The sequence below is a fragment of the Gymnogyps californianus genome, chromosome 5 (genome assembly GCF_018139145.2).
Source record: "Gymnogyps californianus isolate 813 chromosome 5, ASM1813914v2, whole genome shotgun sequence".
Classification (NCBI taxonomy): Eukaryota; Metazoa; Chordata; class Aves; order Accipitriformes; family Cathartidae; genus Gymnogyps; species Gymnogyps californianus.
In genome coordinates this window covers 25,301,942-25,315,912 of record NC_059475.1, presented here as the reverse complement: position 1 = coordinate 25,315,912, position 13,971 = coordinate 25,301,942, and the positions used below count along the sequence as shown (strand labels likewise).

Genomic DNA, 13,971 nt, shown 5'->3' with positions numbered 1-13,971 from the left:
ATGGATTAAGAAAAGCTTTGGTTTTGGCATGTAGAAACACGGTAATTTTCACTGCATTATTATATATGATGGACAATCGGGCATTTGAATGTACAGGCAAACATTTTAAGGAAAAAAACCAACACATTAAAGATTCAGAGTAAATTCCATTTTATTTGTTTTACAAAGTCAAAAACATACAGAATGTTTAGTCCAATGCTTCCACATCAGATCCAGAGCAAACCAAGTCATGCGCTCTTACAGAACTAATACCACTGACTTCACCATCCCCCAAAAAGTTAAGAAAACTATGGGATAGGATCTGCGTCTCAGATTTGATCAGCACCATTGCATCGGTATTCAGGTTTTTTCAATGTACAGAAATGTTAGCCCCAAATCATGTCTCAGTACAACATATTTTACTTCAAAATCAGAGCTTGAAATTATTCTTTCAAGGGCAGAAAACAACCTCCATTCTTCAACCACAGGACATCACCACAGAAAACATTGGTAGCTGCTCGCAATTTGATTTGCCTTGTAAGTTTCAGTACATTTTATGTTTATAAAAAGCAACATAGAGACCAAAATCTTTATTTAAAGAGGAGGTAATTACAGACAACAGCAGTGCAGACTCCTCATATACTCTGATCCCTGTCTCCTGGAGTTGGGTAACTTCAGCCTCACTGGAGCACTCCATTTTGGAATAGAACCATGAAACAAATCAGTTCATTTAAAAACAATTAAATGAAAAATGTTCTACATTTAAAGAACTTCACTGGTTCTCATTTTTAAAGCTGTCTCAAATATTCAGGATTCACATTTCAAAGGGCCTCACCAAAAAGACAGACTGATACATACTTCGAAAAGAATTTAATTTAACCATCATTGCTAACAAGGAGAGTAACTCATTTCAAGCTCTGCATTTAAAGTGCCTATAATCTTTTACATAGCAACCAGCACGTAACACATAACTTGACATTTATCTACATTGTGTTATCACCATCTATTACAAAGAGCAGGCACTGAACTTTTAAAAATGTTATTACAGATCATAAAGATTACATATTACTGAAAAGTTAGAATCCATATTCAAGAACCAAGAATTTAAATACTTTTTGCAATGTTATTTTATGTATATATTTATAGATAAGCAATTACACTTATTTTGGGTTTTGGCCCATTTCCCTTAAGTTTATAATCAAAAATCAAACTGGACCGTGTAAGCAGGGGAGCGCTCATGAGCTGACTGGCAATGCAGAATCCTTGCAAGTACTGAAAACCTGAGCTGGGAAAAAGTTATACTCTGTCAATACTGTTAGGTTGCTTTTTAAAATAAATATGCTCCCTTCCCACTGCTGCCCACCTGTCCAGGAATATGTGAGAACTACTATTTTTCTGCCCTTCACCCACGCGCACAATACATAGATGTGATGGACACTATATAACCAAGCTGTTCCTCAACAGCCCAATATCCGATCAAGTCCATGTAAGTATTTCTTAAAGCACAGTGCAATTTTAGTCCAAAGCAGTTCCCCCCCTCATAATATCTATAAACAAATAAAGCCTATTTTTAAATCAATATTAGAAGTCAACAGTCTTGTTTCACCTGTATCCTCAAAACAAGACTGTTTTGCTTGTTGGAAAGTACACCTACAATTGAAGATATTTAAAACATTAGGTCTGCTTGGTGCTGCAGCATGGGTATGGAACCTGCAGGAGTCCCAGGCTTCCAAATTCAAGTTGCCTCCAACTTACTTCTCCTTCATTTTTTTCAAATAACGAGCCCGTATTTGTTTGTTTGTTCTCATGACTAAATTAATGACAGCAGGTGTAGGCAGAAGAGAGAAGATCCATCCCTAAAAAAAAAAAAAAAAAAAAAAAAAAAAAAAGGAGGTGGGGCAGGGGAAGTCTCAGCTTTTTATAGCCTGTACTAAGTGAAATCCAACAGTTACCAGCACACGCAAATATTACCAAGTTATGATTAGAAGTTAAAGAATGAAAATATTTAATATTCAAAATTATTCGTTACTCTTCTTCCATAATAGACACATACAAAGGGCATTCCAGATCCTTACGTTTTCCAAGGTGACTTACCATGAGTGCATGGGGTAGGCACCCGTTGGTCTGGGACTGCAGGCCCACCGTGCCTAAGGCAGCTCTGACATACGTTTCAGGACTGGGCTTACTGAAGGTTGGCTTGCGGATTTTGGACATTTTTGTTGCCACGTAATACGGTAGAACACTCTGCACGTAGGAAAGATCATGTTAAGCAGAGAATGCTTTCAGATTAACTTACAGATCCATCAAGGAACTAAAATAATTGGAAATTAGATAACCTGTATACTGAATTCTAGCTTAAGCTAGCCTTCTTTTCAATTCTAAGATCACAATGTACAGTATCAAAAACATTTTTAATCAGGTATCTTGTAGGCCATATTTGGAATGTGAAGGATAGTTCAGTGGTCTGTTGACAGTCAGCATCCCCAGTTGGGGCCCTAGAAAAACCACTCCTGCAAGCGTATGGTTGAAAAGCCTTTCTTACAATTTGCCTTGTAATTACAAAACTTCATTCCAGTTGTTTAACAGAAAATGCTGTAGTGTTGCTTCTCTGTAGTAAACCCCCAATGTTTGCTTGGGAAGGAGGCGCAGAACTCAAGACAGGGATTTTATACTTGAGTAACAGCTCCTCAGTTTGGCACCTGTACAGAGAGAAACACAAAGGCAGGAGGAAGAAAGAGAAAAAGGAACACCAGGAGACTTGGAACATTGAGCTTGTAACTCCACAGGAGGGCTCAGAGGAAGGAGGAGATATCGGTACCAGAGTGGAAGACCTCAAGGACAGAAGGAAGGACCAAGAAATGGTGCACAGTTAATGGGCTTTTATAGCAATGTTTGGAAGAAACAGAAAAGTGATGGTGAGTCTCAGAACTACCCGGCCCTGGCATAATGGAAAAGCAAGGTGAAGCGGCATGGGTATATTGTTGACAGAGAGACACTGGTACCACAAAGGCATGACAGCAGTGGGGCAGGATAGACCTAGGGGATCCAAAACCACATTCCACCTATCCCCAGCTCATGGTACTGGAGAAGGAAAGGGAAACGCATGTATACTCGTACACTAGGAAGCAACCCTCTTTCCTCATAGTCGTGGTTTTGGCATTGCTTTCAACTTGTTCTCAATCTAGGCCTCTAAAAAAGTAATCCAAAAAGCCCTGGTCTATAGCCACTTAATCAGATATTAAACATACCAGATCTCACAAGCTTAGAAAGGTTGGAACCTTACCAACACTTTGACAAGGACCTCCTAAGACACTATCTGTGGCTGTACTAGTGATTCAATACATACAGTCACTACGGCCCATCACAGTAGTGAGTGCTATGATTCATGTACCTTTACAGCAGATACCTGAGAAGTGTGCATCCACTTCTGCTACACTAATAGACCTCAAAATGAGATTACCATCTTGAAACTCAGTATATTTGGGCAAGTTACAGTTCAGAAACCTGCTTGCCCATGTTAGTCTCTTAAAGAACAACCACCACACATGCTTGACCTCAGAAACATTGACTATCACACTCTCAGAAGCATAGCGCAGGGGGGAAAGGACCACTTGAACTCTCATTGACTATTTATCTATGCCATAGCTGTGCACATTTCAACAGGAATTTGACCACCAGAAACAGGAAGCATTGGTATGTCTGCCCATTCCTTCACCTTAGAACATTAAAACCATGCACTTCTCTTTATAAATAGGACTTTCAATAATATACTGCATGAGTCCACTTTCAAATGGGGAGGAAAAACATGGAGACCTGAATTTCAGAAGCGTAAGCAGTTACCATCGCCTTTAAAGTTGCCAAAAGCTACAAATGCTTGGATAAGAAAACCACTCATTCTGTTACCATAACAGCATAGGTACCTAGCTTCAGCTCCAGAATGTGAACCTCATCCATTTTTCAGATTACATTTCTAAACTGAATCTCTACTTTGGTGTTTTAGAAAAAGAAAACAATTCTAAGCTTCTTATTCACCACCAAATTATATCTGCAATATCCCCACACAGAGTGGCATGATAGTTATAGTTATGATTTATTTTCTGTCTTCCTCTGCTCAAAACAGACTTCTGGATAAGCCACTGGATAGCATAAAGGGGCAAACAACCGTGCATGAGGATACTTGAAAAAGCAAGCATACAGTAGCACTACTGATTAGCTATTGATCCACAGACTTCAAGGCACATAGAAGCACAGAATTATACTCCAACTTTTTTTTTTCCTCCCAAATGCTCTCCAGAAAACAGAGAGACAGGTATTTAATTTTAGAGACATTAGATTTACCATCTTCCTGTTAACTGTGCCATATTTGAACAGCTATGAAGAGACCTGTTGAATCCATTGAGTTAGTTTTCCCCCCTTCTTCCTCCCCACAAGGAGCTCACACATTCACGACCCATATCTAAAACTGGCATGACAGATTTAAAAAACAAAACAAAACAAAAACCAAAAAAACAACTCACTGCCTAAAGCCTTTTAGCATTTTGCATTCAGGCAGACATAACCAACACTACCTGGGCAAGTAACTGTATAGAAAATTCCTTGTCCTTATCCAGGGAAAGCCTAGCTGGCTCTCCAGTTTCAAAACATGCCTTAGAAGTAGCTTATGTCAATACAACATCTCTTGCTCACTTAAAACATTTGCTACTGCTTACAGCTCTGATGCTTATTAAAATCGGCTGGCACTCAGAATTGGGGTCTTGAATGTTGTATGGATGCAAGAAGTCAGATCAAGTCCTGAACAGAAGCCTCTACTAATTATGCTACAGTCACATGAAAGTCCCAGAAAGTCAGAATAGCTTGTTTACACAATTTTATCACCTATTTTACCTTACTTTTAAAAAAAAAAAAGACCTGAACTCTTGGGTGTTTCCAAAGAAGTTTCTTTCCATTTCTTTGTGGGGGACATAAAGGGGAAATGGAAGAATTGCAGCAACCAAAGCTGACCTGTACAGAAAGCTAAAAAGCAAAGCTAAAAAGCTTTGGAGGAAGGCAGGCAGTGCCATTAGCCATTAGTTTGGTGACAGCACACTTTCGTGAATACCTGGAGAGAGTGAGCTGGGCTTGTTCAGTGTGATGAAAAGGAAACTGGTGGTGACCCAATACCTGCCTGAAGTTATTTCAAGGGCAGTTATGAAGATGAGCGCCAAACTCTTCTTGGTAGATAGAATAACAAGAGGCAAAACTGTCAATTTTGGCTGTGGACTGTCAGACTCGACACTAGGGAGAAAGCCTTTTGCTAGGAGAGCAGTACAACACTTGAACAGGCTGTCCAGAAAGGTCACAGCATCCCTGCCCTTGAAGGTTTTCAAGATTTGGCTGGATAAAGCCACAAATAGCCCATGACCTAGTGCTAGCAGCAATCCCACTGCTAACTGCTAGGCAATCCCCCCGCTAGGAGAGCAGGAGGTTAGACTAGAAAACTTTCTAGAGATCTCTTCAAATGAAGACTTCCATGATTTTGTGATCTGATATTTTATATAGTGGATATGGTAGAAGAAAACAGGTAGTGAAAGTTTTTACTGTTACACTTTTGCTACGCATAGTAACGAAGTATAGAGGGAAAATGCCAATAACTAACTGAAGTTAAAAAAAGGGAGTAAAAGAAAGGGGTAAAGAATGAAGCAATATTTTTACACATATTCAAAGAGCAAAAGTTTCAGAAGAGTCTGCAGAAACCTTTCAGGGAAAGATTTTTCAAAAAAAGTCTTGAGAGAAGTCCTTGTCGTCTTCTTCCTCATTCCTTTTCTTTTTGCCTATCTCTTTCTCTCCATGTAAACACACAGAGAATTTTAACCTACACTATTATAGTGCTGCTTCTGTAAAATTAAGTAGGCCTGTCAGCCAGAAAGAGTATATTTTTAATCTAAAGATGGCTACATTGCTGTCCTGGTTTCGGCTGGGATAGAGTTAATTTTCTTCTTAGTAGCTAGTACAGTGTTTTGGATTCAGTGAGAGAATAATGTTGATAACACACTGATGTTTTAGTTGTTGCTAAGTAGCGCTTATCCTAAGTTAAGGATTGTTCAGTTTCCCATGCTCTGCCAGCAAGCAGGTGTGCAAGAAGCTGGGAGGGAGCACAGCCAGGACAGCTGACCCGAACTAGCCAAAGGGGTATTCCATACCATAGAACGTCATGCTCGGTATATAAACTGGGGGGAGTTGGCCGGGAGGGGTGGATCGCTGCTCAGGCAGTGGTGAGCGGGTGGTGAGCAACTGCATTGTGCATCACTTGTCTTTTCTTGGGTTTTATGTCTCTTTGTTTGTTTGTTTTGTTATATTCCTTTTCATTATAACTATTATTATATTTTTATTATTATTATATTTTGTTTTACCTTAGTTATTAAACCGTTCTTATCTCAACCCACGAGTTTTACTTCTTTTTTCCGATTCTCCTCCCCATCCCACTGGGAGGGGGGAGGAGCGAGCGGGCGGCTGCATGGTGCTTAGTTGCCGGCTGGGGTTAAACTACGACAATTGCAGTAAAAGCACTATATACTATCAAAACTAAGCTTCCACAGAGAAGGCAATCCACTTGAGCAAAACTGATATACTTTAGGTTGAACTTCAGAAATTGGTAAAATCTCACCTGTACTTTGTTTCTGCTTTTCACACAGTGGTTCTCCGCAGGTATTGGCATGCTAAAAGTTAACTGGTTTAAACGGTGATCTCAGCTGGAAGTGCAAGTCTGGAATTAAAAGTGCTACACTTCTGAAGGTCAGAGAGATGAACTTCAAAGAATCTAAGGGGGATGCAGTCTTCCTAAGGGCTTGAAGGAGATACGTCAGCTAGTCCTCACAGGAAGGTGCTTGTAATATTCATTAGTGGTTTATAGTGACTTAGGCTGGAACAAGACGACAAGGACATGGACTGCAATAAAATTAGCATAACAAATTGAAGCTGTGACAGCTACTGGTCATCAGGCCCACATAACTCAGAATGGCAATTCACTGTCTACATTTAGGGGCAAAAAAGCAGCGCTGAATTCAGCACCCTTGGCCAACGTGGGAGTTACAAAAATACAGCTTACTACAACCTGTGAAGTTTTCTACAGGAAAACATAACTGTTGATAGAGAAAGCCAGATTTAATTCTTCTTTTTTTTATAATGATAAAAATGTAAGACACTGAAAACTTTTTTTGTAGCTTTTCCATACCCAAAAGGTACAAAATCTTTCCCATACTATGTACATTCATACTGTGTTTAACGCCTTTAGCCAAGCGTGATTCACTGGGTTATTTACCTTTTCAGTTTCAATAGGTACTCCATAGTCATAAATGAACAGTACCTGCTCCTCCTCCATTCTCCTCTCAAATTGACAGAGCACTATTTAGACAAAATTTGGGGAGAAGGAGACAATTGCACATAGGAACAACACATCTCAAAGATGTAACACTTCTTTCTCCTGTAAGCATCTGTCTCTACTCTCACACTGAGGTAACTATCAGCAGCTTTACCTGAGAAAACACCAGAAAACAGAGAAAGAGCTTAGACATTGTACCACACCACACAGACACACCAAAAAAAAAAAAAAAAAAAAAAAAAAAAAAAATCACACCCAGCTCTGTCGCCAGTGAAGCTGTGCGTTGAAGGAGCCCATGCCTCACAGCTTGTAGGTAGGCTTGAGCAGGAAAGAAATCCTACCGGAAGACTTCATATTATTGATGTAGAAAAGAGAAAAACTTTACTAGTTCCTTCAGTCTCATTTGGAGACTGTGACCACACATTAAAAGAGGGCCGCATTGCACGTAGATGAAACTGATTGGAAGAACAGCTATCTGATAATGAGGCTAAATCTGCAAGTAATACAGTTTGAACTACATTGGGGAGATAGAAGTAATATAGAAGGGTAAAAGTGAAAAGAAAGCTGTAAGGAACTTGCAGTATGGTAAAAATTGACTCATTACAGGACAGTTTGGGGCTCAAGCTGGGGAAAGACTTGGAAAGCCCTGTGAGAAGAGAAAGTAACAAGGAGACATAAAACACTAAAAGTTACTCCAGCTTAATCCAAGAACTGAGAGCACACACAAACCACCCTGTATGCTGAACCTGTACCTCTTCAGAGTGCTACCTTTTTATGCATCCATCATTGCTGCACGTTGGTTTAGCTGAAGGTACATCCCAGGGTGCTAGGGCACAGCATCAAGCACTCTGAGGAGAAGTTATGCTTTGGGAGCTCTACAGCAAGTTATAATCTGTTACCAGCGTAAAACTAATGTCACCTAGTCTATCCTTGAGAAGGTCTATAACAACAGTAGTTAGAATGCTTTCAGGGACCACCTTTGCTAGCTTCCTCTCCACTGCCAACAGACCCCAAAATAAACAGTACCCCTTAAAATGTTTAGTACAATAAAGTTTAAATCTAGGTTTAAATGAGGTTCCCATTAAAGAGTCAGCGACTGCATGGAAATAGCTCACCCAGCAATTGTCTTTTTTCTTAACACAATCCTCAGGAACTGGGACAGGACATTATACTAAACATCTGGGACTAAACATCTGGATACTGAACTGCAGGACATTTCCTGGTGATAAGTTCTTGTTTTGCTAAGTGTGCTTAAAGGGAAAAAAAAATCTAGCACATCAAAAAGGTAACATAGCCTTAAGTTGGTAACAACTTCTCTATGGTTTTAGCCAGTAACAAAAGTTGTGCTCTCACACTTCATGATTACACAAATAAGGCAGGCAACTTTGTGCCTTATTCCTCATAGGGCCTTCGGAGTTCAGATAGTTTTGAGAACCACCATACAGAATAGGGGAATGACAGGCATGGACATAGGCTAATCTTGTTTGTAAGAAGATCCCTAACTGAATTTTAAAAAGATACATCACTGTCTTCACAGTACAGGTAAGATCTTATACCACCTTTATCAAACTGACTATTGCTCTGGAGAGCAACAGGTGTAATAAGTAACGAGAAACTCAGTGTTTGTGACCAAAGCTGGATATTCCAGCTACATTTTGGAAACAAGCACTAAGAGTATGTGAGAAGTGATATTAAAGCAAAATCCCATAAAGCTGTGAGAGACTGGCTTGGTTTGCTTTTATGCCCCATCAAGAATAATTAAAACCATGGAAGGTAAACAAATGGGGGGAAAAAAGCAAGGCTCATTAGTAATGTGGAAATCCAGTACTAAAGAAAGTTAAATCAGTCCATTACATACAAAGGCTCTTTGAGGCTTTTGTTTGTTCTTGCTACTGTGCTTACACCAGCAGTTGATTCACTGACACCGCAGCGGCTGCTCCTATTCTAGTCTTTTGAGCAGTTACCCATTGAATCTCTGTACAAATGCATTCCAAAAGTGCATTCCAATAGATGAAGTTGTATAAAGATGTATTCTACAGTTGCACACAGTTTTATGGAATATTTTATATTTAAAGGTTCAATTACCACCATCAGCTAAAAAAAAAAAAAAAACCAAACACCACAACCCACACACAAAACCGATGTTTTTTGTTGCTTCAAGATGCATTGTTTCAGAGTAACTTAAGAAAGCTGCTAATGGGATCAAAGGAAATCCTTATCCTTAATCTGTGTCACATATTCATGAATAAGAGAATATGCTGATTCCCTTTTGTTACCAAGACACCAATGTTGCTGTGGTAACCACACTTACATGAAACAAACTCTACTCACCTGCACAATGATGCCCTTGCTCTTGTATTCTGCATGGAGGCTTCGGGAGAAGTAATCCACAAAAGCCTAGAGAGAAAAGAAGGGAAACATGCAGCATGCTACACAATAAAATGGAAACTATAGTTTGCAGGTTTTTGTAAGCATATTTGAATTACTATTTAGAGTTCCTGTTTTCAAAGTGAAAAACCTTAGGTTTTCAAAGAAACTTTGCATATTAGAGCAATGCCATCTGAATAGAAACCCTATGCTTACAAAGTATTTTTACAGAAGTGAGGCTCAATCTAAACAAATAAAGCCCTTTTTAATTTAGAAGGAAAAGGAACTAGATTTGTTACATAAAGCCCAGTTAAAAGAGGAAAATAAGACTTTGTACGTTCACATTGTTCACTACTTATGTCATCTTCTTAGACTTTTTTTTTTTTTTAAATGAGTGATTCAAGTAGGTTTCTCTTATGCATGGTTTTTAAAACATAGTGTTTAAATACTTTGTCTTCTACCTTTACACTTTAAAAAGAAATGTCACCCTATGGTGATACTTCTTCCTAGTCCTGAAGTCTACCTCCACAGATTCTCTTCCAAGCTTCTGGAAGTTTTAGAAATTACAAGACTAAAAGTTTAAAGAAAGAAGTGAAAGGGCTTAAAATGTGGATGCTAGTACCTGCCTTCAAGACACCCTCACATCTGACCAAGTCACCTCCATAACCATGCCGAGAAAGTATTGTCCTAATAACGCAATGCTACTCAGCAGTTCAAACCAGCACAGATTCCCCCTCCCCGAGTTCTTCTAAACCACCTTTCCACTTTTCCCTCCTGCAGTCCAGTGACACAAAATATCAGGTTCTGCCATGGTTTCTTGTTTTAGTGAAACAATACAGCCAAGTAGGATGAATGGAGTACCTTCAACTGAAGGAACTAAACTATCTTATCCATGCTTGAAGCTAAAATAAATACTAAATAAATTAATTCGAGTATTTAAGAAGCAGTTGCTTCAGACCAGTTTCAAAACAAACAGCAAAGCTCTAGTACTGCACCTGCTTTACAGTCTTCCTTTGGTCACCATGTCACCAGTGGATTCACACAAGTCCTAACTGAAACCAGCACTTAAAGTTCGCAGTGCCCAGTGTTTTTCCTATCAAGGTCATCCCACTGAACTCAGCCTATACAAGAAGCAACAGAAACACTCCCACGCTACTGGGCTATTTTTATAGACACTCTTCTGAGCGTACACAAGATCTGAAAGTAAACTAGATTTTGCTGTGTAGCAGATAGGTCCTTTTATTCTTCAAGTTGCATGTACAAGCTAGAAGGAGGCTCATTAAACCAAAAAAGCTTATCTTCTGTCCAACTGTTCTTTCCTTCTCCCTTCCCCCCCAAGTATAAGTTCTTAATGAAATTCAGCACTCAACATGAACAAGACTCTGAAAGTCTGGTCTAGCAGCAATGATTCAAGTGAGCTAGCCATCCTATTGCAACAATAAGGCACTTGCAGACATGCAAATAGTTCGGTGCAGTCCCTGAACACAGTTGCCAGATGTATGCGTGATAACTGTACAGAGTATATAAAAAAATCTATTAAAAATAAATTAAAAAACCACCTATATTGTGTTAATCAAAGTGCTTTGATCATTCAAATTTCTAACTATTTCTACATAACAGGAGTCCTGAAATCAGTTACTGCTCCAAATATGGAGAGACAGTATAAAAAGACTGATCTCTACTGGTTGCAAAGAGCTTGCAATAAAGAGAACGTTCATTTTACATGAGAAGAAAAAGCAACTTCCAGTATCCAAATAAGCTTTGCAGTTTTTCTTCTTGAAGAATTTATTTCAAGACAAGTTGAGTTTTCTACCTCCAGATGCTCAAGCCCCTGAACAACCTTTAACTTAAACCAGTCTTAAGAACGCTCTCTAAGTAAACATCCCCTGAATAAGCAGATAAGCATTGCACGCAAGAAAATTTCTTCTCCCTGGATATCCAGTAACAAACTCAAATACAAAAGACCGGAGGGGGGGAGGGACTCATATTTCACTTCTCATTAGTATTAACGCAGGTAGATAGGTAAACCTGTCAAAAAACAGGACTATGATTCCTTTACAAGTGTCTCGTTTCATTGTTAAATAGGGAATTCTCCACAGGAAGGTTAAGGAGTTGGACTGCGTCTGTTCCTGATAATTAGCCAAAGCCATTGACTTAGACCTGAAGGATACTATGCTTCAAACCCCCTCTATATAGTTGAGGAAAAAAACCCTAGAACTTGCAGATACAGTCTTTCTATAGCTACATTAGGGGAGTCACTTTCATGCTTACTAATCTTGCTGTGGTAGAAGATGAGCAGTGCTGAGAATAGGCAGATTACTTAACCTGTAATTGTTTCTTAGGGGGAGGGGAAGAAATATTTGAGATTCTCATTGAAAAAAGACTAACCAAAGCAGTGTAAGGCATATTATCACTAAAATCAGAAGCTCAATTCATTCCATAAAGCTGAAGGCACTGCCACAACAAAAGTGACCTTTTGTATCAAAACAAAGAACTGTGCTTTCAGGAAACAGCTATTTCAAGAGAAAATTTTATCAGCTAAAACTAATTCAGGCTTTCATGATTTCTAAACTTAAATATCCCCTCCTTTAGTACGAATAAAATAGTGTGCATCAATTCCTTTCTGAAAATATGAAGACGTTACTGAGAATCTAGAGGAAACGTAGGTCTGTTCTGACATGAATGACACTACTGAAGGTTTCTTCATCCTATCAAGGTTCTGCTTAGACTCTGAAATCCTTGAAGTATTTAAGGTAATTACCAGGTGCGCCTGAAAAAGCTGTAGTGCCATACTGTTTTAATACCAGTGTAAATGTCTCTTGCATTTAGTTTTATCACATATACTTCAGTTCCATACTGTGTACCCGTATTCTGTCTTTATGGCATTAACTGGAGATCTTTTAGGGGAACATTTTAGAAGCCCCTATAAGTATCTTTGGAAAAAAAAATAAGACCAGCTGCAGAAAGACAAAACTCTCCCAGTGACACAAAGAGAAACCAGAGCAGATAAATTTAACATGAAATGTAGATCTAGAGTAGTAACTTATGAACTGGTAAAATAAACCAGCCTGTTGTGGAAGACGACTAGAAATTTCAGTAAAAGGAGTGTTTGGCTAAGTGGGGAGGTTCTTGATGAATTAAAAATGAGCATATGAGAGACAGAAACAAGGAGAAGTAACAAAAGAGAAACAAAACATTATTGGGTACTTAGGAATAAAATCCAAGCTAGGAAAAGACTAGCAAAGGACATTAACAGTAGCAGTAAAGGATCCTACAGGTACACTAGTTTCAAGAGGAATTTCAGAGAAATGGGGGTCTGTTGATGGATGAGGGAGACAACCTAGAGATAAAGGACAGAAAAAGTTTAAGGTATTCAACAATTCTCTTGCCTTTGCACAGCCAAAGCCTGCTCACACGCCTCTGCATGCACCAGTTCTGTTTAGTGAAAGGGATAGGCAGAGGCAGCAATATAGGGACTACTCAGAGAAGCTGGATGTATTCAAATCCATGGAGCCACCATGGATTCACTCAAGAGTGCTGAAAAAACTAGTCTGTATGTATACAAGTCTGCTGCCTACAATAGCTGAAAAACTATGGAAACTAGGGGAGCTCTTTGACAACTGGAAGAGGGCTAACATACCCCTCCTTGAAAAGGCAAGAATGATCTCATCAACTTTAACTCAGTTTGTGGAAAGATCATGGAGCCTTCCTCTTGGAATTCATTTCCAAGCACATAAAGGACAAGAAGATACATCAGAAACAGTCAACAGATTTACCAACAGCAAATCACGTTTGACCAACTAAACTGCTTTCTACAATGGAGTGGACTAGCTTTGTAAATGAGGGAAACAGATTTTTAACGTATATAAACTATGTGTGTGTCTGTGTATAGATATATTTTCACTTCAGTAAAGCTTTTGACGCCATCTTCTGCAGCATTCTCATTTGGAAGTTGAGCAGATATGTGCTGAAAGGACAAACTGCTGGCCAAACTGAAAATTGACCCTGGTGATCCAGCCAAAGGGCCATGATTAATAGCTTGACATCTGGCTGATAACAAGCAGAGAACTCTACAGATCAATACCGAGGCCCATATTCTTCAGTATCTCCTATCGGTGACCTAGATGATGACACAGAGCCCACCCTCAGCAAATTTGCAGACGACAACATTAGATGGAGCAGCTGACATGACAGAGCTTCAGTCCAGAGAGACCATGATAAACTTGATCATTGTTAAACATCATGAGATTTCTCAACTGGCACAGAGT

At 39.2% G+C, this 13,971-nt stretch overlaps 1 protein-coding gene across 1 annotated transcript in view; it reads right to left on the bottom strand.

The window, feature by feature from the left end:
• Window positions 1-133: 133 nt before the first annotated feature.
• The window catches only part of HSD17B12 (hydroxysteroid 17-beta dehydrogenase 12), a 90,896-nt gene continuing 77,058 nt past the window's right edge, over window positions 134-13,971 (bottom strand). The window contains 3 exon segments of the mRNA XM_050897230.1: window positions 134-1,835; window positions 2,074-2,223; window positions 9,668-9,733. Coding sequence (XP_050753187.1) covers window positions 1,731-1,835; window positions 2,074-2,223; window positions 9,668-9,733 — 321 coding nt within the window. The 3' untranslated portion in view covers window positions 134-1,730.